General features: G+C 39.8%; 1 protein-coding gene across 3 annotated transcripts in view; it reads right to left on the minus strand.

Moving 5' to 3' along the window:
• The window catches only part of LOC103531917 (ras-related protein Rab-10), a 30,069-nt gene extending 16,149 nt beyond the window's left edge, over positions 1–13,920 (minus strand). For all 3 annotated transcript variants that reach the window (XM_030445261.1, XM_030445263.1, XM_030445262.1), the window contains exons 1-3: positions 13,683–13,920; positions 7,492–7,552; positions 6,265–6,403 (exon numbers count right to left, since the gene is read on the minus strand). In XM_030445261.1, the coding sequence (XP_030301121.1) occupies positions 6,265–6,403; positions 7,492–7,552; positions 13,683–13,851 (369 nt within the window). In that variant the 5' untranslated portion in view covers positions 13,852–13,920. The remainder of the gene's footprint in view (positions 1–6,264; positions 6,404–7,491; positions 7,553–13,682) is intronic.
• Positions 13,921–27,228: the final 13,308 nt, after the last annotated feature.

The raw sequence follows: 27,228 nt of genomic DNA on the forward strand, positions 1-27,228 counted from the left end.
AAAAAGATGTTATTTTGCAGTTTTTTGATTTTGTAAAACTAAAGAATATACACCAAAATTACTTCCATTTATATTTTTGAAAGCTGATTATATAGAACTAGCCTTAAAAAAATTAAGACAATATGACTAGGCAGAAGTTTGACCATATGCTCAGCTGGCATAAAAGCTGCAAATGTACACAGACTTGAACTGACCAAAAATACAGCTCTTCGGTGCTTCCAAAAGCTCCCTGTGCTCATCCTCTTTTACTTATAGCTCAGGATTAAGCTTTCCAAATGCAAAACCTATAGCTAAAAAGAGCACAGTTGCAAGTCAGCACTGACTAAGCCAGTAGAGTAAGGAAACATTTGTTTTCCATGTAGTGGAAAAGTACTATTAAAAAGCTCATCAATTTCATCAAAAATAATTTATTTCGAGAAGTAAAAAAAAAAAAAAAAACGAAACTTGCTTTGCTTTGTCAAAAATACATCCAGATTTTCTTTCTGTTCACCTTCTTTAGTTTTTCTTCTGGTTTTAACATTTCAAAGTTTGCATTTTATTGACGTATAAAAATAATCTGAACTTGGTGAAAACCTAGCTTGTCTTTTTCCAAACTTCTGAGAAGAAAATATCAGCACTATATTTCTCTCCAAAAATTCGAGTAGAGAAATTTACTGAGAATGACTAAGTTTTCTCAAGCATTTAGAAGAGTCATCGGATTTTTGCTAAAGGGTTTTTCCACTTCTGGATTCCCCAGCAGCTGGAGCCGGTGGTGCTGGAGCCAGGATGTTGTGACCGGTGGCCACAGGAGGGAGCAGTGCCAGAGCTTCAGTCACAGAAGAGCCAGGGACAGGACTAGGAACCCTGGATTCATCCCTCACTGCCATGGTGTGCATTAGCAGCCTGCTCTGATGGGAGCCATCCATCCATGCCCTTCTCTAGTTACAGTACTGCTTAATCTTTACCAGATAACTACCCAACTTCTTGACTGCGCAGCTATTAATAGAAACCAATGATGCAAAAAGGAAAATATCTTGCTCATCCCTTTTTTAATGTCATTTTCACCCCTTTTATGGCTTTTTTCTGTGTTTGCTCTCTTTTTTCAGGAAAAAGAATTTCACAGAAGTGCTGTGAATTCATGAAAATGTCAGAAGTAGCACTGACACCTTTATCAAAAGACAACCACGTCACATTTGTACTTACCAGTTCTTGAGAGAAATTATCCTTTCACTTTTTAAATGGTGAGCACCACCCCTGATAGGAGTGGCTGGCATCAACCTTCCCTGCAGCAAACTGACTGCAGTTACCCCAAGCTCACCCTGACTGCTGGCTGGCTAAAGCTTTCTCTCTAGAATCACCCCCTTGTCCTTCTACCACATCTCCAAGGCTGCATAGTTTGATAACTGAGTTTGAAAAGGAAACCTAAGTTTCTTTGCAGGTCAGAGCAGTGAAAAAAAACCAAAAAACAGATCTGAGAAATACTCTATGGTAATGCTTAATTAGTTTGCATTTGAGGAAGAAATATAGAATATAATTTTTCAGATTTGGAGAGGATATAGTAATATGCATGTTCATGCAGAAAGATAAAGGCAAGAGCCATAAAGCTGTGAAGTTTCTTCCTCTTGCTCACTCGACAATAACACTAGAAACTGATCCTTTGTATTAATGAAGAACAGTTTCCTAGCAATATACTGTTCTCCACAATCTCATTGACAGCATCACGAGTAGTGTTCATACCATGATTCCCATATGTATGTCTGTCCATATACATTTTTCTAAGAAGTGCCACATGATGACCACAGTTACAAATGCTTAGTTCCCAGAACTAGAGGGAATTGTACAAATGACAGAAGTTTTCTATTATCAAACTTAAACTTGATTAGATATAAAACAATTTATCCTCAAGCTAGCCTACGGTGAGAGGTAAACCAATTTAGTAAAGTGACAAGAACGAGAATTTTCAGTTCTGACCAGAGTCATAACAACAAACCCATCCATGGGTTCACACATCAAGGTTTTTCATCTGACGATGAAAATCTCACAAGACATGTCAAGCTTATTTACACTTGCAAAGCATTTTGCTGTGCTGCTTTTATTTAAGCATGGTGCAGAAATACTGAGCAGCACTCCAGATTCCCAACTCTTAAGATGCATTTAATGCACAGAACCAGAAGAGGGCACTATGCAAAAATCTCAGTAACCCACCATACCCATACATGCCACATCCTGGTTGAGGGGTCACTATTTTCAGATAGCATAAACTGAAAGGTTGTATATTCCAAAACCACTCAATTATGTCACCAAGGCTTGCTCCTGTATGAGAAAATTACTATTTCCCATGCAAAAAAATCCAATGCTAGCCAAGAATTCTCAGCACAGAGGTAATTGTTAAGAACTGGTCATCTTCATGGCCACACCAGGTGAGTAGCACTATGAAAACCAGCCCTGTGTCTTTAAAACCAAACTAATGTCAAAAGTTTTTGGACACTCAGATGCCAAGTGTGAATCATGGAAGGACTTCTGAAGTCATTGGGTCTCTAACTTCATGCTTGAAGAAGGACCAGCTTCAAAGTCAGGTCAAATTGCTCAAGGCCCTGTTGTATCATTTTCAGTATCTCTAATCCTCTGTAGGCACCTTCTTTCAGCATTTGAACACTCTACTGAGAGGAACTTTTAGACAACATGTTAGTTGGAATCTTGTTCAGAACACCCTGGAAAGAAGTGTTTTCTGCAAAGAGATATGGCACACAGTTGTATTTAATTTTTAAAAGCCATGTCATCAGACAAGAGGGACACCTTAATAAATTCAACATCACCCACAACCCTAGGAATAAAGCATGGTTTCAGGTTCTAAAGCAATTTTCCTGCAATTATCATGCTTCTAATGAGTGCATTACAAATCCAATATACTTGTATATATTTGTCAATAACATCCCAAGATATTAATCTGCGAGTATGCATTTCTAGTGCACTTTTTAAATACAGTCATGTTATGTAGTTTCCTCTAGTTCAGAACACAAATTTTACAGCAATAGAGACAGCAGCATATTTGCATCTTGAACTTCCTTGAACAATAAGTCATTTTTAATAGGGAAGTTGCTGTATTCTACACTTAAAAGAATTGAAATACAATGAGACCATTACTGGTAATTTGATTGTAATAGCACTGACTGGACAGTTTTTATAAAATCAATGGAGTTCTTATGAATGCTAAATTGCTTAGATTGTCATTTTCAACTGTTGCAAAAAAGGCTTAGCACACTGAGGAGTTTTTAAAAACTTTGTTTAAAATCCATGCATGAAGAATTCAAAGGGGAGAGTGCAATGTAATAACTGAATTGTCAAAAAAATCCTGTTTGATAGGTTCAAGTGCAACCTTCACATTACCCATCCACCTGTTATCCAATGAAACCTGTATCTGCTTCCTGTTTTAACTTTAAAATAAAATGCCTGCCCTTGCACATTTTTAAGGATGGCATAGCAAAAGCCTCTTTGATACTGAGCATTTGTGGAGAATTAGTGGTTTGCACTAAGAGACCAAAGCAAATGCAGGGAATGTCACCAGCCTCTAGTAAGTAATTAATTTTCATGAAATGCCCCGTGTTTTAACAGTTATTGCTTAAAAAACACTTCTTTTGCAATGAATAGCCCCATATATTTTCACCAAGACACTTCAGAAATTGATATCCCACTAGGACTAAATTAATTTTTTTATTATTATCTAGCTATATTACAACATTTGCTAATTGCTAGTTTTGAAATTAGTGCAATCTATCATGCAATTCACATCCCTAGAATTTTTTAAAAATTGAATAGTTTTCTGTTTTTTAATTTTATAGTAACAAAGTGCCTTCTGGGGTTAAGATTAAAAAATGTAAGTATTAATAGCTTGAGTATGTTTACACAAAAGCTTTTAAGTATCAGGAACAGAAAGCAGGCTTGTGCAAGTGTGATTTGCTGATTGACTTAAGCAGATTAAAGCCTGCATGGAGGCTACAAGAGCTGGTCCCATCCTTCCCTCCACCCTAGCCATACAGACCTGATCCTTTCTTTGCATTCATGGTTTTGCATGGTTGTCCACTGAATTAACAATCCTAATAGATCTGATTGAAGTGGGCAGGACAAAAATGACCCCTTTGGAGGCAGTGTGAAGACATATCACTGTCTATATATATTTTATGTATAAATTTATACACACATACACACGTATTTCATATAGATAGATAGATGGATAGACAGACAGATATGGATAATCTGCATTTTCAGCTGCAGGTAACAGTAAACCTACCATCATAGCATGTGCTGAGTTAAATCTGGGCCAATAATGAAGCTGTACAAGTGGCATATTCAGCTGTGACTCTAGTTGGTTTACCTAACAGAAGAAGAGTGCACACTTTGCTTAATGAAGTAATAAACCATGTGTTAGTTTGAAGTGTGTGTAGACAAGCCAGGAAGAATATTCTATCATCAAATTTCTTTTGTAACACATAACTGAAGTTAGGCTCTGTTGCCACTGAGACTTTTAGGATAAGTCTGTGGTAAAGGACAATGATGTACTAGCTCCCCATAGTAACGTTTTCAATACTGAGGCAATGGAAACACAATGTTTCACCACAAGTATAAGATACCCTATGCATATATCATTGGATATATGCCCATGTGTAGTTCATAAATTAATCCATATACTGAAGCTGTGAAGAGAGAAAGGAACACATCTGATGGTTTTATTTCAAGCCTACTTTCCCAAGATGAACTCTCCCATTCATCACGTCATATTCCTACCAATTCACAGATTACTATAAAAACTGGCTAAATGTTTACTTCATTTTAATAAACAAAGAGTGCTATCTTGCTTGGGTTGTTCCACAAGCATACTGACTTATCCAAGCATGCCAACTACAAACCTCAACATTACTGCTTAGGGCAATCTCATTGCTCTCATAGCTTCCTGAGAAGGGGACGTAGAGAGGATGGTGCTGATCTCTTGTTCCTGGTAGTGATGGGACACGTGGGAATAGTGCAAAGCTGTACCAGGGGCTCTTCAGATGGAACATTAGGAAGCATTTATTTACCAAGAGGGTGGGCAGACTTTGGAACAGGCTTCCTTGAGAGGTATCTGACAATGAGCCAAGCCTGTCAGTGTTTAAGAGGCATTTGGATAATGACCTTAGTAACATGCTTTAACTTTTGGTCAGCTCTGAAGTGGTTAGGTAGCTGGACCAGATGATCACTGTAGATCTCTTCCAGCTGAACTGTTCTATTCTAAAATTGCCTCTACCAACAGAGAACACATAAGGGGAGCTCTAGCAATAAAGACTTGGGGTACAGGGTTACAGGAATCTGAATGATCTGATCCCTAAGGGTTTGCCCACTCCTTCCTCTCTGGTGCCTCCTTCACACTGTTCCTTAGACGATCTTCTCCTGCCCTTCCTACTCCTACTTGTTTACCTTGCACCAACTCCAATAATTGTCAGACCTTTCTATGAACCTCTTAAACTCACTGATGGAACAGAAAACCATCCAACTGGTTTTGCTGTGTTATTTTTCTACCACATTAGACAGTCAGAGTGAACCCCAGAGAGCTCTGACAAGCAGCACAGTGGCAGGCAATGTTCAGGAGCAGGAAGGGATGTGGGAACACACCCCCCTTCTGGCAGCCATGTGTTGCTGAATCACTTCCTACAGCACATGAAAGCAGTTTCTGGCTGCAGTACCAGAGCTAGCTGGTTAGGTTAAGAGATTTTCCATCAAAAAGGGATTCTCCTTTTCCTCCCCCAGTTCCTACCTCTTGAAACCCTCTTCTCAAAGGGAATATACAGCAAGGATGAACAGGATGTTTCATTTAATTTGTTTCTTTTGATTACTGGGATGTGGTAACTAGGCTAAAGTAATGAAATCAGGAAAGGGAAATCACTGGCTGTCATGTTGAATTTTGACATGGAAGCCAATTAAAATCCTGGGGTGAGCTCACAGAGATTGGCTTGTGCACAGCCACACCAGTGACAGAAGCACCATAATTCAGTATGTGCAAAACCACATTGGAAGCTATGTTTCAAAAGTACTTCAGAAAGCACTCATACATTATCTCTGGCTTGTCCTGGATAATCTACACTGTATTCCAGTTCCAGGTAATCCCACTACCATAATGTGTGTCGAGTTAAAGGTAAGAAATTCTGGTTAGAAACATACAGTTCCAGGAATAAAAATCTCATGCAGTAATTTAAGCATTAACTGCAGTAACTTGTTAATTACATTAAGAAATAAACCACTGTTATGTATACTTACCTCATGTATGTCTTTCATCCACATTGTTATATTTTGAAAACTCTCCAGATTTGTGATGTCATATACAAGGACAAACCCTTGTGCACCACGAAAATAGCTAGTACTAAGTGTATGGAATCGTTCCTGGCCAGCAGTATCCCTGAAAGAAATTGAAGAAATCACACACATATAAAAAACAACAACAAAAGAAAACATTTTAAAACTGCAGAACCCCCAAGAAAAGTCACTTTACTTGAAGGAGTATTGGCCAAATTTTGAATGGCATACCCTAATATAAAAGGGATAAAAAAGATAAGAATGAGAGAAAATCTGGTTGCCAGTTGCAGCAGTGAAAGAAATACACTGAAAATTTGTCCTGAAAGATACAGACCTACCAGGGAAGCTAAACAGTGGTTGAAGTCTGAGTGCATCTTCAAGCCCAACATTGCTTCTTTATATACAGTTAATCATTAAGATCAGGAAACTAAGGTGATGACAAAAATTTGGAGTACAAGCACTGCAGAGTTCCATATTCTGATAAGCCTTTTGTAAACTGTGACTAAGACAATAAAGCAGTTCATATGGAAGGTAGGGCTTGGGAAGAAGTCATAAAATACAGAGATGCAGAGATTCCTACAAATAATCAGGCCTTAAGGAAGCTCTAAAAAAGCCTCCAAGATTTTTGTATTAAAAGTTGAGATGGAATAAACACATATCCAACTCTGGTCAGATAATTCAGGTACAGTGTTACTCCTTAAGAAGTTAAATACTGGAAAATATAGATAACCTCCAGTGTTGTATGCCCAGAGAGATGGACGTCAGGAGCCCTACACTGCCTTTAGAAAAACTTCAAAAACAAAAAATAGAGTGTAGGTTCCAGAATATTTACCTGACTAGCTTTCTCTTTTTGAACATGCATTTTATGAGTAATGAAATGTAAAATCTTCTTGCTTTTATACTTCCCTCAATGTTCCTATACAATTAAATCTACCAAATAAGGATGGTATAGCTGCATGGTTTGTATGCTGCAAGTTTTACTGTTAAAGCAACCTAGCAATAACCCTTTTTTAAATCTTAGATTAGTTGCTGCAAAAAATATGCTCCTGTAGGCCTAATTCAAATTTAAAAATGACTTAGTAGGAACAACTGCACTTTAGAAGACAAACAATTTAAAGCGTATGAGATTTTTTTCATGCTGTAATGTAATTTAGCTGGCTCTCATGTATGGTCATATAAATTAAAACTTACCATATTTGAAGTTTCACTCTTGTGTCATTAAATGTTACTAGCTTGACTTTAAAATCAATGCCTAGAAGAAAGAAGAAAAAGTGTAACATTTCTCATAATAATATGGAATCCCTTTGAAGACCATTTCTTAGCTCTAGTTATCATGCCATTTTGAACAGAAAGTGAAAAGGAACTATATCAAACAAAGAATAACCAGCCAACCATATACATTCAAAATGGAAGCTGTAATAGGAAATTATTCAATGGTGAAAACAACTATGTCCCAATACATTACCTGAACACAATACAAAGCAATGCCAACAGACCAACAGATGGGCAGGTCAGAGCAAAGGTGACTCTGAAACTAGATGTAGGCATTTCCATGAATAGTGGAAGTGGCATGAGAGCAGTTTCATGGCCTATGAACCTGGAAAATATTCTGGTGATTCTCTTGTTTCCAGTTTCATCACAATAGCTATGAATGGGAAGGTAGGAACACTTAAAAAGCTGTTTCATGCTTAACACCATTTTTCTGCCCTTCCTTTCAAATCTCTAAAAAGAATAGTCAAAGGTTACAGGAACAGGAACAGGAATTAGCTGTACTGGTTAAATGCAGAGACAAACATAGACTGGATTTCATTCAAAATGAAGAGGATTGTCTCTGCAGCCTGAATCACCGTTCATCCCAGATCCAGAACACTAATGCTAAAATCAAGGACTCAGAATCAGTGCAGAATGTTGTTTCTACTCTACACTCTACATACTCCTTTATCATATTATAAAATAGGTACCGCAGATGCAGTGGATGATACTTGGATTTATGAATTGTTGAAGCTCTGATCTTAATATAAGAATCTGCCAGCTATCAGCTGTTATCTTGAGTGATACACGTCCTCACAGCTCAGCATTTTTTTTTCAATTACATTACAGCTGAAGTTTTAAAATACCACTTGGTAATTTATCTGCTCTTTTTTTTTTCCCCACTGAAAACTAATAAGGTGATTTTTGTCAATTGTATTAAGTGAAGTTAAGGTGATATTGCAATAGGTAGCCATACTGCATGGTCAAAATTCCATAAGGTCAAAATACATCTGTTTAACATGACTTCAGTGTGCCTTTTCACCTATAGTAATGTCACTGAAAGAACCAAACTGATTGAAAAAACATAAAATTTTAAAATTATAACCATTACACTGATTTCTGTAAGAACTGCCAAATGATTGTTATCAAATTACTGTATGAAAGGTAAGCATCCATGACAGCAAACCAAAAATGCTCCATTCCTTTTTACCAATGGAATTACTGTGCACAGAACTTTTACAAGTATGCTTTCACATGCCTGATTCCAATGCTGTTAATATTATTGTGTGCATGTGGTAAAATAACCTAGGTAGATTTTCAAAATTATTATGATAATCATGTCCTCCACTTGATGAATTTTTATTGAAGCTCCAATGGAAAGGAAAGATGAAATAATATAATTCGTATCTGCAATTAATATTACACAAAGCTTCCTTGATGGAATTAATAATGTCAAATGAAAATGTAATTTAAAACAAGTTTCTCATGTAAGGTGAAATTCCAATGTGACGGAAAACATTTGCTCTGGAAATTCACATGATTTTGTCTAATTATCTGTATCACTTTCTCCAATTGACATTAAAGCAGTTGAGAGAGACAGAGTAAGGGCTGAGAGGATGGAATGTCACTTTCAAATGGTGTGGTAGGAATATAGCAAAAAATCCTATAAGCCAGATGGAGATTCACAGACATATAGGAAAGAGTTCTTACTTGACATACATTTTAATAATAAATTACTCTAGGTTCTGGGTTTTTTTTTCTTTATAAAAAGGGAAGGAGAGTGCTGAATCAGACTAAAACTTAATCTAAATTAAAATAAGGCTTATTGACTTCTTAAGTCAACTTCAAAATTTATTGACCTAAAAGGTCAATGAATGTTAGTGAAAAACAGAAGTCAATATGTTCTGCATGCATGAATTGTTCATGTCTTTATATGAAATTTCCAGCAAACTTAGCAAATTGGAAAGACAGAAAAGAAAAATGAGAAATACAATGCCAAAGACAGCTCACAGATTTCAGATGCTTTAAGGCCCATGTGAGTTTACAACATGATGAACATTACAAAATGAGCATTGATTACCGCTCTCGAGTTAAATGTTATTTGAATGCAACAGCTTGTACTTGCTTCTTTTAAGTTGTCCAATAAAACCAAGAAGGGGTACACTGGGTACAAGTTCAAATTCTAGTTGCTATTTCCAAGTTTTATACCCCTGAGGTTAAATTCTTTTCTTTATATTCCAAATAATAAATATGCTCATATTAGGATTGAAGGACCTTAAAGACAAATAGGTCTAAAAAGCATCAATTCAGCCATAAGGTAATTCAGCTGTGAATAGCCCCTCTATTCCCTCAATACCTACAAAAATAGTCTTTGGCAGTCTGCAAAAGTCCTCTTCAAAAAGGTCTTTTGCACCTGGACCAGAAAATTACAACCCACTCTTCACCAATACAGTTGGCAAGTTCCTTGATATAAAAGGCCCAAAAAACTACATCTACCCAGAGCAAATACACATTTGAGCAGCTTAGTAGTAGGATGGGCAGATGGTGGTACTTGCCCCAGGTGCAGGTTCTCCCTACCCCACTTACTGCCATACAGTGTCTCCAACTTGGAAAATGGGGAAGGAGATGGTATCATCTCCTCTGCCCAAGCTGGGCATGCTCCCAGTTAGATGTCACGGGCTGAGTTTCCACTGTGTTACTCCAACCCATACTTAACCTTTACTAGATGTTGATGCATTACTGGAATCAGACTCTCTTCCTGTACATATTAAGGAATATCTTAAGTGGACTGGTAATGACCAGTCACAAGTGTTGATAATAATGATTTTGGCAAGAAAAGCAGCTCATGGCAACGAACGGCTTGTCAGGAAAGTTAGGTGTGACAAAAAAGCAGCCTTGTAAAAAAAAATTAAAAAATTAAAATAAGATGCAGCTTACAACAAGTGTTGTTAACATGGTTAACACATGTATCTTCAAAACGGCTCATTTATTTAAATTAACTCCATTTCCTTCTAAAGTGAGTATCAGGGAATCTACACAGGCTTAAGAGCTGGTTCCTCTTACGCATCATGCATTAGAAACAAATGTGTAAATCACTTCAATTTGCAACTTTTTTTTTTAAGTATAAGCACTAAAAAGCAAAAGTTTCTTTTTGAGGAAAAAGTCAAATTTAAAAAAAAATTGTTTTGGTTTGGTTTTTGTTTTTTTAACTTCAAGTGGGAATTGCACCACTTTTAACTAGGACAGATTTGGGAGGACTCACACCCCTACAGAAGTAATTATCACAGAACACGTGTGTGCTACGAGACCACAGCCACCATACTGCAGCCAAACAACAACCTCATAGCCTGTGAGATCACAAACCTACTTAAGAGGTTTTCTTGCTCATAAACTTTCTCTACAGCTTTATATTCGATGCCATTGTTTAAACAAAAACATTTATTCTTTATAGTCTATTCATAATACAATGCAGCTGCCTTATGATGCGTAGAAGTTTAATTAGAAAACTGCAGCTCCTTAGAATTTACTCAAACTGCGTAATTGAAGAGGAGGAAGGGCACACAGCCTTGAGTGTTCAACTGCTGCATAAAAAGTTTTCAATTAAGATTTACTGTGGATGCATATTGTTTTTTTCTCAGAAAATACATAATTTTAGAAAAAATTCACCACTACTGCAGCTTACTAAAAACTGTTTGTGTGCTTGTGGTTTGTTGTTTTTTTTCCCCACCAATACGTTTTTTCCTAGTAACACAAACCTGTGATTCATGATGACACAGAAATGAGACTCTCAACTTTTTAACTTCTGTGCCTATGACCCTTTGCTGCTAAGGAAGGTGGTGGCACATGATTTTGTCAGGAACTCAGATGGCAGGGAGACTGCACAGCCTGGCTAATGTTTCCTCTATTTGAATCACTGTTCCAGCCAGACAGGTAGGGTGAAAACCAAATTAACAACAGATGAGCATTCAATAGGATGCATGACAGATAGGAATCATTTGGTTGAGCTTGCATGAAGCACGCATCTGAATGAAAGCAGTTATGTTCTTGATGGTGTCAACAAAGTTGGGGAAACATCAGGAACAGAACAACCATTGTATCGTGTCTTTTTTCTTTAGAGTGTTATAGGCCACAAGCTATGGGCTATGCTCTTGTTTGTAGCTGTCTTCATGGAAAAGAAACTTCCATTTCTAACATTACTGTTTGAGAAGCCATCACTCCCAATACCATTCATTTTAAAAGTCTACGCTATAATACACCTCCTAATATGGAATTAAAAGGAACATGGTGTTTCAGAAATAACTTTAAACTCACATTCAACAAACACTGCATTTGTATGATTCACATACATTTCAGTTATAAATAGTTTATAACTCTCTCAAGCATAGGTCTCAGGAACAATAATAAAACTAAGACAGTGAATGTCAGTCCCTAATGGTGACAAAACTCTTTTATCTTAACTATTCTTTAAACTACCTCAGCCCACAACTTGGAAAATATATTCTTAATACCACCACCATACAAGATTTTTTGATTCAGCAGTGGATTTAATTAAAAGAAATCTTGACTCAAATAGTAACCTCACAGTCAGGAATCTACTTTCCAACATAAAACCCATCAACAAAGCTGATGTTTATTTTCATGCCATTCCTTGAGACTCCTTGCTAAGTCTGGTAACAAGTTGCCTGTCATAACCATCAATTTCAAGACTTCTAGTTGCATTCCTCCCTGTTTGTGTCAGTTTCAGAAGCTGCTCTGCAAGAATGGACCAAAAATAAAATGTGGTTTAAGTTCAGACATTCTTAAACATGCAGGTCAAGTCATATCACATTAAGTTCTCCCAACACCAACTGCTGCCACAGCTACCACCTCTTATTTATTCTATTAACCCAAATCCTCCCACCCATGCATGTTCCAAATGCAGAAACACACAATTTGTTGTGCATACTTTCTCTTCAAGACCATAGAAAATGAAAGGAATTCTTACACACACTCAAACTTGTAAAAATTAAAATCTCCCACTCAGAATTTGAGAAAATCTCTGCATCATGTGTCTTCATGCTGATGACCTGGTTTTCATCCTGTGGACAGCCAACTTGCCATTGGTTCCCTGAGGTGCTGTGAGGCTGGTGTAACATGGCAGTGGGGAATTCCCCATCACTCCTCATCTGCAGAGGTGCCAGGGAAGGCAGCAGGGTGGTGCAGCACAAAACCACCTTGGCCTGGCAGGGCTAATTATTTCCATTACCACAATGGCTCTGCTTTAATAATCACACATAAGGCTTCCTACAGCAGACTTCATACCGTAAAAATTATTATTACGAAGTTAACCCCCTTTCTAGCATGAAAGATGGAAGGACATTTTACTGATGCTTGACAGGTCTTAAGTACGCAACATTCTGTGCACCCACACTTGTGTACAGGAACAAAGCTTCCATGTGGAGCTGTGGGCAGTAAGAAACAGTAAGGTGTCTCTGCCCATGCTGGGGGGTTGGAACTAGATCACCTTTAAAGTCCCTTCCAACCCAACCCATTCTATGATTCATACGTTTTAAAAAATGAAAAGTACTAGGTTCCGAATGCCCCAAACAGCAAGGAGTGTGTTACTACCTAGCAGAGAGAAGTTCGGTAGCCAGGGTGACATGCTTCCTGACATCCTGGCAAACCTCTGCACCGGTGTAAGTCGCTAAACGTGTCTGGACACTCTCAGCAGTTTCCCGGAACGCGATTTGACACCTCGGAGAGCGGCGGTGCCGAGGTACAAGCGCCGGGAGGGTTGGATTTGAAACCCATACCCCCCGGGAGATCGCGTTTAAAACCTGAACCCGCGGCCTGCGGGGAAGGCAAAGGCTGAGGAGGGTGAAGGCTCTGGGCGCCGACCCGGCCCACTGGGACACACGCCCGTCCTTCCTTCGGGGAGTGCGGCGAGCGCGGCCGTACCCACACAGATACCGCCTCAGCCTGGCGGGTCCCCGCTTCCCCGAGGGGCTGGCGGGCTGCAGGGGCACGGGGAGGGGTGGAAGGCCGGCGGGAGGGAGTGCCCGGGGAATGCCGACAGGTGGAAGGCCGGCGGCTGCGGGAGAGCTCCAGCACCGCCACTGCCTGGGGGCCCTCCCCGGTCCGCTGTCACTCACCGATCGTGGCCAAGTAGGAGGAGGAGGTGGGAGCTCCGACGGGCTGCGAGGCGGAGTCCGTGTACCTCCGCACGATGGAGGTCTTTCCCACGCAGGACTCCCCGGCCATCACGATTTTCAGCAGCAGAGCCGGCGGACTGCCCGCACCGCCCTGACACTGGCCCGCCATGGCGGGCGCCGAGTGCCGGCCGGGCCGTACCGGGCCGGGTTAAGCCGGGGGTAAGGCGGGGCGGGGACCTCGGGCCGCCCCGCTGTGAGGGAGCGGGCACCGCCCCCGCCCGCGGTGCGACGGGACCCAGCGAGTGGGCCGGGACCGGAACCGGGGCCCGGTGCCTTCTTCGCCGGCGCCTAGCGGGGCCGACGCCTCCGGACCCGCGAAGGTGGAGAAGCCCCTTTGGAGTGCTGGGCTGCGGGGCGGGCTCCGGAGGTGAACGGGACCGCTACTCAGTTTTTTTAACCGGATTTAAAGAATAAAGCATCTACTTTTTGTCTTCTTTTATTTTATTTTTTTCCTTTCAGTCTGACAATGTCGCCGTCCTTACGCCAGCCGGCTGTCTGCGTACGTGCGACAGAAAATACGAAACCGGCCAAGCTCTAAATCGTGCAGTTCCTCTGGTTGCTAAAAAAAAAAAAAATAAAATCTGAGACCAAACTGGTTGACTTGAAGTCATTCCGTGCTGTAAGCGGCTGCGGTGGCTTCGCAGCAATCCCAGAGCTGTCACGGTCGCGGGTCTGTTGTGCTGATGCACCAGGACTTGGCTGTCCCTCGGCGGCCACCGACTGCATCTCGGTGACAGCCACCTGGGTGACAGCGGCTTGTACGCAGCATCCACCGTCACGCTGGTCAGTGGAGACGCGCTGGACCTCTTACAGATCCCATAAAAGCTTACACACGCTCTTGGACCTTTTACAGATCATGTACAGGCTTCTGTGTGCTGCGCTTCAGCCATGCTTCTGAATTAGGATTGGGAAATTATGCAAAGAGGCACCTTTTTTTCATGAAGTTTCATCACTGCGGAGGAAAGAGGGAACTTTCACAACCCCCATAACACTTCCCCTGTGTCTACAGACACGAACAGGCTGGTTTCTTGTTACTTCCTAGCATTAAAGACAGAAGAAAGAGGTTTTAAGAATTTCCTCTTTATCTCTTTTGATTTGCTGTGTCATCTGACAGCCTAAGTGACCAGCAGTGTACAAAAAGAAAGAGTACACCTGCCATGTAGATTTGGTGCATGTATGTCTGGCTGTTTTTACTGGAATCTGAGGTCATCCAGATTGTAAAGTCATTTTCCATTGTGTTCAGTGAACTTCTCTGGTGTCATAGATTTAGGAATGGGATACACTTTGAATTAAAAGTGCTACTAGACCTTCACAAATATTTGTGTCTGCCTAGGCCTGTAAAGACTCTCCACAGATTTTTACATTTTCAACTTCAACCCTTCAGGCAACTCCTCAGTCACTTGGGGTATCACAGAGTGGGAGATGTAACATACTTGCTTTTTGTGTAGGACTACTTACAACTCAGTGAGTTCAACCTACCACGATCCAGGACATCCTCTTATCAAAAGCCAAGCAGTATTGCCAGTTTATTTCCCCATCACCCCCACTCTGAAACACACAACAACCTGCACCTCAGCTTGCCAGTATCAGACCACAGACTTCTATGACTTCGAGGTGGGAGATATTCAAAGAGCAGCAGCAGCTTGTTTCTCAGTATCAGTGCAGTTTCCTTCATTGTTGAAAGAATGAGAATTTCTGCTACAAACTGGGAATTAATCACTAGGACACAACAAAATCAGCTGCTGACTCAGCTGGTTATTTCAGGGATGATCTGAGAGACATGATTGTATAAAAAAGCCAATAGTACCAAAGAGCGCATAAGTCAAAGTGTTTCCATTTAGGGACAGAGAAATGATGTCTATTGATGAAGCTGAATACATTCTTGAATCATAGAATCATAGAATTAGCTGGGTTGGAAGGGACCTCAGAGATCATCAAGTCCAACCCTTGATCCACTACCGCTGCAGTTACCAGACCATGGCACTGAGTGCCACATCCAGTCTCTTTTTAAATATCTCCAGGGACGGAGAATCCACTACTTCCCTGGGCAGCCCATTCCAATGCCTGATCACTCTCTCCGTAAAGAAATTCTTTCTAATATCCAACCTAAACTTCCCTCGGCACAACTGAAGACCGTGCCCTCTTGTCTTGTTGAATGTCGTCTGGCAAAAGAGCCCAACCCCCACCTGGCTACACCCTCCTTTCAGGGAGCTGTAGAGAGTGATGAGGTCTCCCCTGAGTTGCCTCTTCTCCAGGCTGAGCAGCCCCAGCTCCCTCAGCCTCTCCTCATAGGGTCTGAATGACTGGTAGTGAAAAAAGCTGACCCTACAGGAACCTTCAAGTGGCATATGACATTATGAATGTGTTTGAGGAGTCCATCCTGTACAATAAAGCTGGGGTGTGTGGTTTGCTTAGTTTAACAAAATAAAGGCTAGGAGGGAATATGATTACTGTCTGCCAGGGATTAAATTATAAAGGGGTGAAAAAACCTGCTTATACAAGAAGATAACAGATAGGGACCAACCATGAATATGGCTGAGCTGAAAATTGTTTTATAATGATGCTTCAGAAAATTCCCATAATTGAGACAATCAGTAGGAAAAAAATCTTAATAAAGACAGAATATAGTAAATTTGTTAGGGAGTCTACAGCTGCCTGCCACAGGGAAGGACTGGACTTCATAAACCAGACCACTTCCACTGGTAAACATCCCCTGCTCTCTCAGCAGCCCCATGAAGTTCTGCTTCCCTGTGCAGAAATTTGAAGCTACCAGTGGTTATCCCAGATCTCAGTGATGTCAGGGTGCTATCTTCTTCTTGGAGTTTTCATGGAAGAGAGATGATGATGTGTATGGGGAATCTGTAACAGTTCAGAATAATCTAAATTTTTCAGCAAGGTTCTGGTGTCTCCAAATAGCTGTGCATTAATCCTGCTCCAATCCCCCTGTCAGTGATCTTGAGGGAGCAAGGAAAAGGTTGGTGCTTTGTCCTGCAGATGGATGCTCTACCACAGGTTTGGCAGGTGCACGGATGTCAGCAGCACATTGGTTTATAGATACACAATAAAACTTTGTCTTTATTGTGGGGCCTTCTGCCATTCTCTGCTCTGAAGCTGTTCATCCCAGAATAGCTTTCTTCAAATGATGGCAGCACTGCAGCTCCCTGGAGCAGTTAAATTTAGGTGGTAGCCTGGACTGATGGTGTTAGCAAGGATGCCACATTAGCTCAGTCTTCACCCTCTGTTATCTGCCAGGCCAGACAATTTAAATTAAAAGGCTGTCCCTAGTATTGTGTGCATTTGAGTACTGATTTATGAGCAATGTTTAAGGCAGGATTCTAGCTAGTCTCTTAACAAAAATGCCCAGGCATTTTCCATTTGCAAAAATGCAAATGCCCAGGCTCCTATCTGTGAGTTACAACATCACTTTCCTCATATTCCTATCCACAAGGGGACACTCTTTCCATCTCTTACCACTGACTAAAACCATTTTAAAGTTAGCTCATTGAAAAGCTACCATTCAATGAATGAAATTTGATATTAAAAAAAACCAAAAACCAAACCAAAACAAAAAACCCCAACAAAACATGCTTCATGCTTTTAAAAATTTCTGGATTTTGTGTAAACTACATGATTTTGCTGCATTTGTAGAGCTAATAATAGGTAAAGTTTGTTTAATAAGCTAATGACTTGAAAACAATGACTGTGTGTCTGAAAGATAATCAGTGAAAAACCCAGAAGAAAGTTTCCATGGTGTTCATTGAGATACCCTTGGAAAAAGATGTCCTTGCATCTCATTCAGCTTTTTTGATAGATCACTTTCATTTCTTTGACTCTATCTTTCCAATAATGTGATAAATACTACTAATAAGAACAGTGTAATTTTAAAAATAATTTTTAGTGGGAGACCTTTTCATCTCACACAGAAAAATGAACAAAACTATTAGAATTAAATTTTTAAAAGCTGGGTTATTACAACATCACATTACTTTTCATTGAATACTTGTAAATGGTTAGGATTACTTTTCATGGTATGATACTTACATTTTTGCTTTTTGTCTGAAATGTTAAGCTTAGGAATAACTGCTCCGTTTACTCTCAGAGTACAGGAGGACTTTGAACAAAGGTGACGATGCTATCGTTTTTTAATACTCAAAATGCTCACATAAGTCACCTCCTAATTTCCTTTAGTGTTATATGTTTCCTCAGTCTCTCCTAGTGAGTTAGCAAATTATTAGATCAGCTGATTTTTCATGTAGCCAAACCCATGCAGAAGGGGGGCTAAGTCTTCATCACAGTTACAGAAAGTACTGTAAATTTCTCTGAATGCAGGCAGGACCCATAGAGACTCTTCAGCAGCATATTTCATGCAAAACATCCAGCATATTTTTGTCGCTAAGTCTCCTTTGGACATTCTTGCAAGCAACCATTATTAAAAAAAAAAAAAAAAGTTAAAGGAACGAATTAACTATAAAGCAAGATTGAACAAAAACCAGCATTCGAGTACAACCTTTTGTCTGTAGCACAATTATACCATTACAGATGCCACAGCCTCCTTAATGAAATGCAGCTTACAAAATATTGCAGAGAGATTCAATGTCTTTCCATTTGAAATTATTTTGGTGGAATATTAGAATACTAATGCAATTACAAATATTGGCAGCATATTCATGCAAGTTTTCCTGAGCTGAAGGTATAAGCTAAAAATGGTAATGAGAGGAAAAAGCAAAGTTTAATTTGGATTTAAAATCCTCAGTACTGAGTCACTGCTCTTGTCAAGATTACTCACTGAACAGAATCTAATAAGTGACCAAAGTGAAGCTCTTTGCTTTCATTAGTGTTAAGATAAAACCATTTCTGAGTGGACAAAAGTGAGGTAAATTACTCATGATGGGCAAAACAGGGTTCACTAAGCCTTAAATGAAATTGCTGAGCTAAATGTAAAGTATTTTAGTTATTTAAGAGACAGTATTCACTTTTAAACAGGAATATAATTTTTAAGATTTCATCAGAGAATAGGGCATCTCTCTGAATCAGAATGGCTCAAATGTGGGGTTACTGATGAAAACTGCCTGTAGAGAAGTGATGGCAATGAGAAGCACATTGTTTATAGCTGCTCATGGCCTGGTTTGGAATTGTAGGGTTCTTTTAATTTTATTTTTCTTAATGACAGAGTCAGTATTACTTGCAGGGTTAGCTGGGCCATCTTCACTAAGGGTAGGCCTTGGTAACTCCAGATTCAAAGTCACATTTCTGACCTACTGATGAGAAAGACAAATATTAGCAGAACAAACTGAAGTAATCCAAGCCTTGTATCAGGGGTTCTGACCTCTTAAAAAATATAGAATTGGGACTATCAAGGAGACCAAGCAAATGTCACCCTCAGCCCTAATTCAACATCATTTCTCTTGGACACATAAAAGTTGTTAGCTATGAATATTTAGTAATTTGCTAATAAAGCTGTCACTCAGCAACTTTATGAACAACTTTTAAAATAAAAAATATTTGAGCTCCCATATCAGAAAAAGTAGTCTTTCTTCTGCAGTTCTTTTCGCAATGCATAACTTCTTTTCTGAATGAGGAGCAGCAGAAGGAATTTTAGGAGACCATACTGACTTCCATCTGTACAGTTAATAAAATCCTGATTATAACTGAAGTCCGCACAGAATAATTCACAACATTTATGGTAGGGTCACAAATGTAATTTTTACCCTTATCTTGAGCCTGCTTCATCTCCATTACTGAACTATGAGTACATTTTAAATGAATCCTGAAATTTCTGGAGAGTTTTTGACCAGTTTAACAATTGAGTAATGTACTGGCTGGTGGTGATTCACTGTCAGCCTTTCTCACTGAACAGTCAGAGAAGTACAGCCTTTAAATACATACCCTCCTCCCAGAGTTACTTGGACTTCCCCATTACTCAACACTGTGCTGTATTTGGGTCACTGCTTAATTATCTGGTCAAGATTTTCAGAAGAATTATTCAATGTTATTAAAATAACACATAGGAACTTTAAAGTTATCTAGATGCATGAATGCTGACTGGAAACTGCTGGATGCTGAGGAACTTAGTAATTAATTTTGTTGCCCACACATAGCTTTAGAAATTAACTGTACTGATATTTTTACATCCTCAGGTTGATCTAGTTAAGCTTCATAGACATTTCAAAATGCAGAGTTAGCTTCAGGTAAGTATAGGTCATCTGTAGGGATGGGAAGCCGTTGGACTCAGACAGCTATGGTGGAATTATATTTGTTTTTCGATAGAGTTTGTGCTGATGTGTGTGCATTACAGAACATAATCTGTTGCTAAAATGTATTTTGGTTTGCATATTGCAGGTTACTCCCCATGTTTACCTCTTATATCTCCTGGAGTACAGGTATCCTGATAAACAAAATCCTGTTTTTTGGTCTGCCCTATTTTGTTAGCTAAATAGCATCTGTCTGGCATCACTATCCATGGGAATCAAAATCTGAAAGCGCCCTTACTTATGGTCCTAGAAACAAGAGCCGTCTACTGTTCTTCCCATGTGGAAAACAGGTCTGCAGGGGACTTTCCCATGGGAATCTATATTATTATGAAAAAAAAATAGTTGAGAAACATCTAAACATCATAAAAAAAATCCTGGACTAGGAAGAGAGGAGGTGGAGAGATATGTTATCATCAAGATGTAAGGACAAGGAGGAGGATGCTAAGTACATGTGCTGATTTTCCTCAGTGCCTGTAGTGTCAGGAGCAGTGTAGACTGATTGATCTCCAAATCAAGGGACAGGGAGTAGAAAATCAGAGATGATGTAGACGTGAGGGACAAAATTAATCCTCCCAGAAACCTGTAGGTACAGTTTATGGGAATGATTTCCCACAGCACTTTTAGAAGATCAAAATGGAGTAAGTGGCTTAGAGAAGACACATACCAAAGGCCAAGTGGCCATGACAGACAGTTTTGATGGGAAGCTTTTACATACTCCTTGCATTGCTTTTTTACCTAGTAATGGAAACAAAGTGGAAACCATGCAAGCTGTCTGCTGAGGGATGATCCTGAGAACACACAAGCTACATATGTCACCTTTAGTAGAAGTGGCCATACTTCAGTTCAAATTCACCAAGCAAAGATGAAGAAGGAGTAAACCATCTCCATCTATCCAGTAGGTGCTAGTTCACCTCTGCTAACTTGGGTTTTGTCAGGGTGAAACCAAACTTGCTACCTTCTCCTGATTCCCTGTGTCCTGATGCACCCAGTTCCACTAGTTCCATGCCAGATGCTCTTCTTCCTCAGCTGGACTTGCCACTCCAGCCACAGAGGTGAGGGCTGAGGGCTGTCACCCCATCACATGCAGAGTTGAGGATGCAATTCTGCTGCCTGCAGTGGAGCATGATTTTTGGAGGAGAGACACTGGTATCTGATGGTAATTGGCATGCAGTTCTCTGAGCCTTGACTAGCAAACTGCATGGAGCTTTCTGGAGCAGGACTATTCTTCCATGCTCAAGAGCACACAGCTACCCCAAAGCCCTACCCAAAGGGTTACATGAGCACCCATCCTCTTGTTTGTTTTGTTTTTTTTTTCTTTTGTCAGGATCAAGCACTCCTGGCCAGGAGGTCCCAATGAGGAGCCCTCACATTTGGACTGCAGCACTCTGCTGTGAAATCACCTTGTTCCTTGGGCCTTCAGATCTGCTGGACCCATCTCCAGTCCCCATCAGTCATGGGGAACAACGCTGGGACAGGAATGGGAACATTCAGAGCTGGGGGCTTGATGGGCCCATTTTATAAGGGCTTTTATGATATGAACTCACCTTCTCAAGTGTCCTCATGATCTTGGTTAGTGCAGGCTTTCTGAATGACTGCCTGAGCAAGGAACAGTTTTTAATTTATTTTCCAGTGACTGTTTTCTGATTTAATCGAGGTTGCTGGTTTTATACTTGTTTTCACCAGTCTATGTTTTCCTATATATCAAAAGCATGCAGAGTTGTGGATAGACCTTTTTTATGTATCATATAAATCTATTTAAGTGAATAAATAAATAAAAACTGCCACAATGCAGCACAAGTGAAAGATTGCATAGATGCTATTAAAAGTATTTTGGGAGCGCCACTATCAAATCAGCTGTGAAAATGCCACATAGGCACATGCACACACATAACCCACAGAAAGATTTTTTTTCCTTTAGATAAATGTCAAAAATGCAGACATCTGTTTTCATTTAAGTATCTGACATATTCTTCAAATCCACAGTGCTCTGGGCAGGTACCAGAGCATCTTCTATTAATCCGTTAATGATTAAAATTAGAGCACTATATAGCATTTTGAAAGCAAAAAAGAGAATACTAAGAGTATTCAATGCCTAGATTTTACAGGTTTCTTTCTAGAAAAGACTACTACAAGAATAAGGCTAAATCAGTAGTATCTTTATCAGTCATAGATAATGTAATTTATGTTGCTGTGTATCATGTTAATGACTCTAGAACAATGTGGACATTATATTATTTTCATTTGCAATTTTGTATTCTCAGAATAAGAGATACAGAGACAAGGATAACCCATGTTTTCTATGAGAGATTAATGGAAACTGGAAAATAAGGTCTTTTAATAGTTCATGATAACTGTTTTTCTTGCCTTAAGTGTAGGTTTTAAAAAATGGTGCTCATTGTTTTGCTTGTAGTTCTTTCATGCATGGACAATCATGCTGATGATGCATTTACTTCAAGTGAATTTTCCAATTGAAAAAGTGCTCTTGAGTAGTTTAAGTAGTATGAATCACCAAAACCTCATCTAAGTCCCATAAAAGCCCTGGCTGCATAAAGCAGCCCTGGAAAGGAGACGTACTGGGATTGCACTGCATGATTCAGCTAAAGAAGAAATATATTTTGCCAACACAGAAGAAGCTGAAGAACTCAACAGTTCTTGAAAATGAAATTATAATCTGTTAGAAAGACAGAAATTAACTCTTCCTGAAGCCCTCCTATTAGATCCCTCAGTTGTTCCTCTCTAGTCTGAGGCAGAGATTCTAGACATGAGAACTTCAGCCCTTGAAACACAGGACTGTTGTGGAATGAATTTCATTCCTCATCTCTTTCTCTACTTTTTATTTTGCTCTTGTCTCCCTTCCTTCCTAGTTTCCCTTGGCTTAGGCTGACTGTTGGGCCTGCTCCTTTTCCTGTTATCGCTGCCTGCATCATTTGGAAAATGAGTATTTCCCAATATCTTGTTAGGATGAATAAATGCAAGCCATCCATTTTTTATATGATAATATTTCTGCTGAAACAAATTGGAGTCATAAGCATGTGTTAGGAAGACATCACTGATTTTTAACTTATTATTCAGTTCTTACATGGTTTTTATTCAAAGCAACTTTTGAAAGCAGATAAAAGTATTCACTAAATCAAAGAATTCAATCTTTTTTAATTTTAACATCTTTAACAATAACTTCAAAATGTTAAACTATCGTGTTGAATATATTTTTTTAATTTAGGAAACAGATGTTACAAGGTTTTAAAAGTAACTTAAATATGCTGTTAAAAAAATTAAGAGAGGTTAAAAATTCTGTGGAGATTTCTGTGTCTTGGACAGTGAGATACTGCCTAACATGGGCAGCAGAAGTGTAGGAGGCTCCCTTCTGTTTGGAATTTCTGTCAGGATCAGAGGTTGTTGTGGGGTCTGAATATGGTGACAGAGTGCTGAGGCCATGTGGTGCTCCAGGAAGGGCTGAGAGGGTCACTGAGGTCACAGCATCTTTTATGCTTATGCAGCTGTAGGTTAGCTGGTGCTGGACCTGGGATGACAGATGCCTTCCATCTTGCCCTGGTGAACGAAAATAATTTTGCATATGCACAGGAAACATCTGCATTTTTCTTGGTTTTCCAAGATAATTTGGATACAAGTTAAGATGATTAACATGAGCTAGAGGAATTTGCAGGGGTGGTCTGAGCATCAGAGAGGAGCAGTACATCTGGGCCCTGGTCATCAGCACTGGCAAGCTTCCCTGTGGCGCATCCCCAAGTTTGTCTCTTTGACAAACTTATTAAAAAGTAAAAAAATAATTTTCATCTACCAAGTGCAAGGGTTTCATCTAACTCATCACCTCTAGCACCCATTGGCATGTAGAATCTTCTCTCTGCCATTGGTTCGGTTACCTCTCCTTGGGAATCTGGCGTAAGAGTGCCTGAAGTATCCTTTTAGGGTGGAAAATACCTGAGAAAATAGGATGGTCTATCCCATGTTTGGTTTTATGGTGACATCATTGACTCAGAAGCTGATTAGCCTTACATTGAAGATTAGCCTTCTCATGCTGTTCATTGAAAAAAAACATTTTGTGACGGTAAAATATAGTGAGCTATTAGAACAGTAACTGTAGAACAAGCAGCAATACATAAAAACCTTTTGGCCTCTACAGATTTCTAAGCAACATGCATGATATCTTCCCCTCTAAAATAACATAGGAGGGAGGTGTGGCAGGGAAGGAAGCTGTGTGAACATGAATGTTTAGTACCCATTGAAGAGAGACCTAGCAGGGGATGCAGTTGTGAAACAAAGGTATGAAATGATCAATGCTCAGTTCTAGCTCAACCAAATCCTCCTGAAGACATGCCTACATTAAGTAAAAGCTGTTTTAAATCAAAAACATCTTTGATTTGCAGTTAAAACAAATCAAACTTCCATCCAGGTACCCACACAAAGGCGAGACAGTGATTGGGCACATCATTTGAAATATTGATCAAGCAATTGAATGCCATTAGGAGAGGCAGTAAAAAAAACACTGAGAAAGGTTCACATGCCTTGGTTAGTGACACAGATTCATGCAGTGGGACACACAGGTAGTACACCTGTGGAACAAACTCACTTCCCCTTCCAACAGAAAGCAGATAACTAATTTCAAGTTTCTAAAATATGTCTCTTTGTAGATTGCCTGGAAACTTAATACTGCCACAGAATACTCCAACAGTGTCAAACTGGTGCTGTCTCAGGGAGCACGATTCTGATTAATATTTTTTTTGTTATCCCTCTCTACTTATTTGTACAGCAGAAATTTTGAAGTCACTGCTTTTTAAAGACGTATGGCCAAGGGAGCTGATGTTCTGCTACCCAGTAACCCACACAGCTCCCATTTTCCCTCATGCTACTCTGTGCTGCTCTGCCTACTCCGCTTTCACAGCTGTTTCATCCACCATCTCCCACACCCTTCCTGGGGTTTCCACCCTGCTTTTCTCTCCAACATTGTGCTCCAGGAGGCACAGGTAGGACCTGGTGAAACGGAAGGCCCAAAGAGGCAAGAGAAGCCAGGATGAGAGACAGTAAGGTTGGTGAGTTGCTAGAAAGAGACTTGAAGCTGATTGTGGAACTTGACTCTTCTCTCCTTTACAGACTACAGTTGTTTGTGTCACGCTGGCAGCAAGACTGCCACTTCTTGAATTCAATCAAAATCTGAGAAGTGAGCTGCCTTAGAGGAGACAACTTTGTTGAAATTTGGTTGTTTAGGTTGAGGAACAAAAGTACCACAGACTACTGAGGCTGACAGAAGCAAAGCTGGCAAGTTGACAGTGGTACTATGGTTGTGGAGACTGAGGCATCTTTGGCTGTAGTTTATCCACAAGTGTGAGCATCACTGTTTTCTCTGAAATAAGAATAGTTAGCACCAACAGAGTGCTCCAAAGCCATTGATCATGCACATTTCAAAGCGCATAGGAGTGTGTCAGCTTAAAATTGAGTGCTGCTTGATGACCAGTGAAGTTGACCAAATCTCACCTTCAGAAGAAGCTAGAGATGAAAACAAGTTGTGAAATGTGTGGCAGATAAGTTACATGGGATAAGCCTGGAAAATGATAAACCTAATGCTTATCTTTAGGAAGCAGGGAAAGGAAGAGCCTGAGACTTATGGAACAAATAATGAAACTAGTGTCAAGGACAAATTGGATTTGTCAAGAACAAATTGTATTAAACCAACCTAATTTCCTTCTATGACAGGAAAAGAGGCCTTGTGGACTAGGGAAGAATGAATAGAGTCCATAAATCAAGACTTTGAGTAGTCTTGGCATGGTTACATGTGGAATCCTCATGAGCAAATAAGAGAAATATGGTCTAAATAAGCCAGTCCAAAACCATTTTGAAAACTAAAGGGAATAATTAGTAGGTTTCTGTCACACTGGAGCATGTTTCAAAGGGGAATGCCTCAGAGGTCTGTCATGGACCCAGTAATACTGAGTGTAGAATATTCATTCAGACTAAATTTCACTAGCAACATTGCTGATTAAATAAAGAGCATATATGTTAAAATTGCAGAAGATACCAAGCTGAGAGGGTTGCAAACACTTTGAAAGGCAGATCTAGGATCCAGGCTATACAAGGTATCTTGGAGAAGGCAATGAGAAAAAAATACTATGCAAATTCATAAGAAAGATTCAGCAAGGAAAATCTGCACTCTAGAATCCAGAAAACTGGGAATATCTGACAAGGCATAAAAGTCATGGAGAAAATCTGGAATTCATAGTGTATGTATGTGTTGATGAGAATGCAAAAAAGTAAGAAAGGCACTTTGTCTGCAACATGCATGAATTTTCTTCCTCTGCTGAGTGCAGGTGTGGCATTGAGCTGGAGAACTGTGTTCACCTATGGACATGTCAACCTCTTCAAGAAAGATGCAAGCAAAGTAAGGTGGATCTGGCAATTTTCCTTATTCTCCTCTAAAGCCTTTGGCAAGATCAAAGGAACTTTGCTCAGTTGATCTAAAGAAGATAGAAACCACAAAAGACATTAAACATCTTCAAAAATATAAATGGCAAAGAGGGCAGGAATAGCCTGAAGGAGGACAAGAATAACCTGTCAAAAAGCAATAAGGAGTCTACATTGCATCAGGAGATATTTAGTTTAGGTATTAGGAAATGTCTGAGAGCAGCAAGACACTGAGGCACTATTACAGGTTTTCTAGGCACATACTTACACCTTCATTGCTGGAGTTAAGATCTGGTTAACAAACATCAGATTAGGTACAGCTAAGGATGTTCTTTCCAAGTCCCTTCCTTTTTATGATGACTCTCTCTAAGTGCTGGATTAAATATTAGTGTAATAAAAGAAATCAAAACAGTCTTCAGCCATTGGATGTGATAATAAAGTTTTGGAATTGGAACATCAGTGGTATAATTCTCTGTCCTCTGCAAAGCAGAGTGGTAACTGACCTTTTGCAGCATAGGCATCTGGCTGAGCTGCCAGTCCAATGAACCCAGCAAAACATCAGAGTCCTGCTCTCTATTCTGCTTACAGAGAGGGCAAGGTAGGTATACTGAGCTGAGGCTGGGGAGAAGCACCCTTGCCGGGAGAACCATCTCCGTCCTCTAGAAGAGGAGGGTGTATCAACATGCTGGCTCCAATCCAGCACTGTCCTTTTCTTTCCTTTTGGTTTTCTTGAGGCAGGAATAGAAATATCCTTTGTGTTCCTTACCCTGTTGAGAAGCCTGTGGCAGCTTTGCAGAATAGGTAGATATTGTTCCCATTAA

This window comes from Calypte anna, chromosome 2 (genome assembly GCF_003957555.1).
Source record: "Calypte anna isolate BGI_N300 chromosome 2, bCalAnn1_v1.p, whole genome shotgun sequence".
Classification (NCBI taxonomy): domain Eukaryota; kingdom Metazoa; phylum Chordata; class Aves; order Apodiformes; family Trochilidae; genus Calypte; species Calypte anna.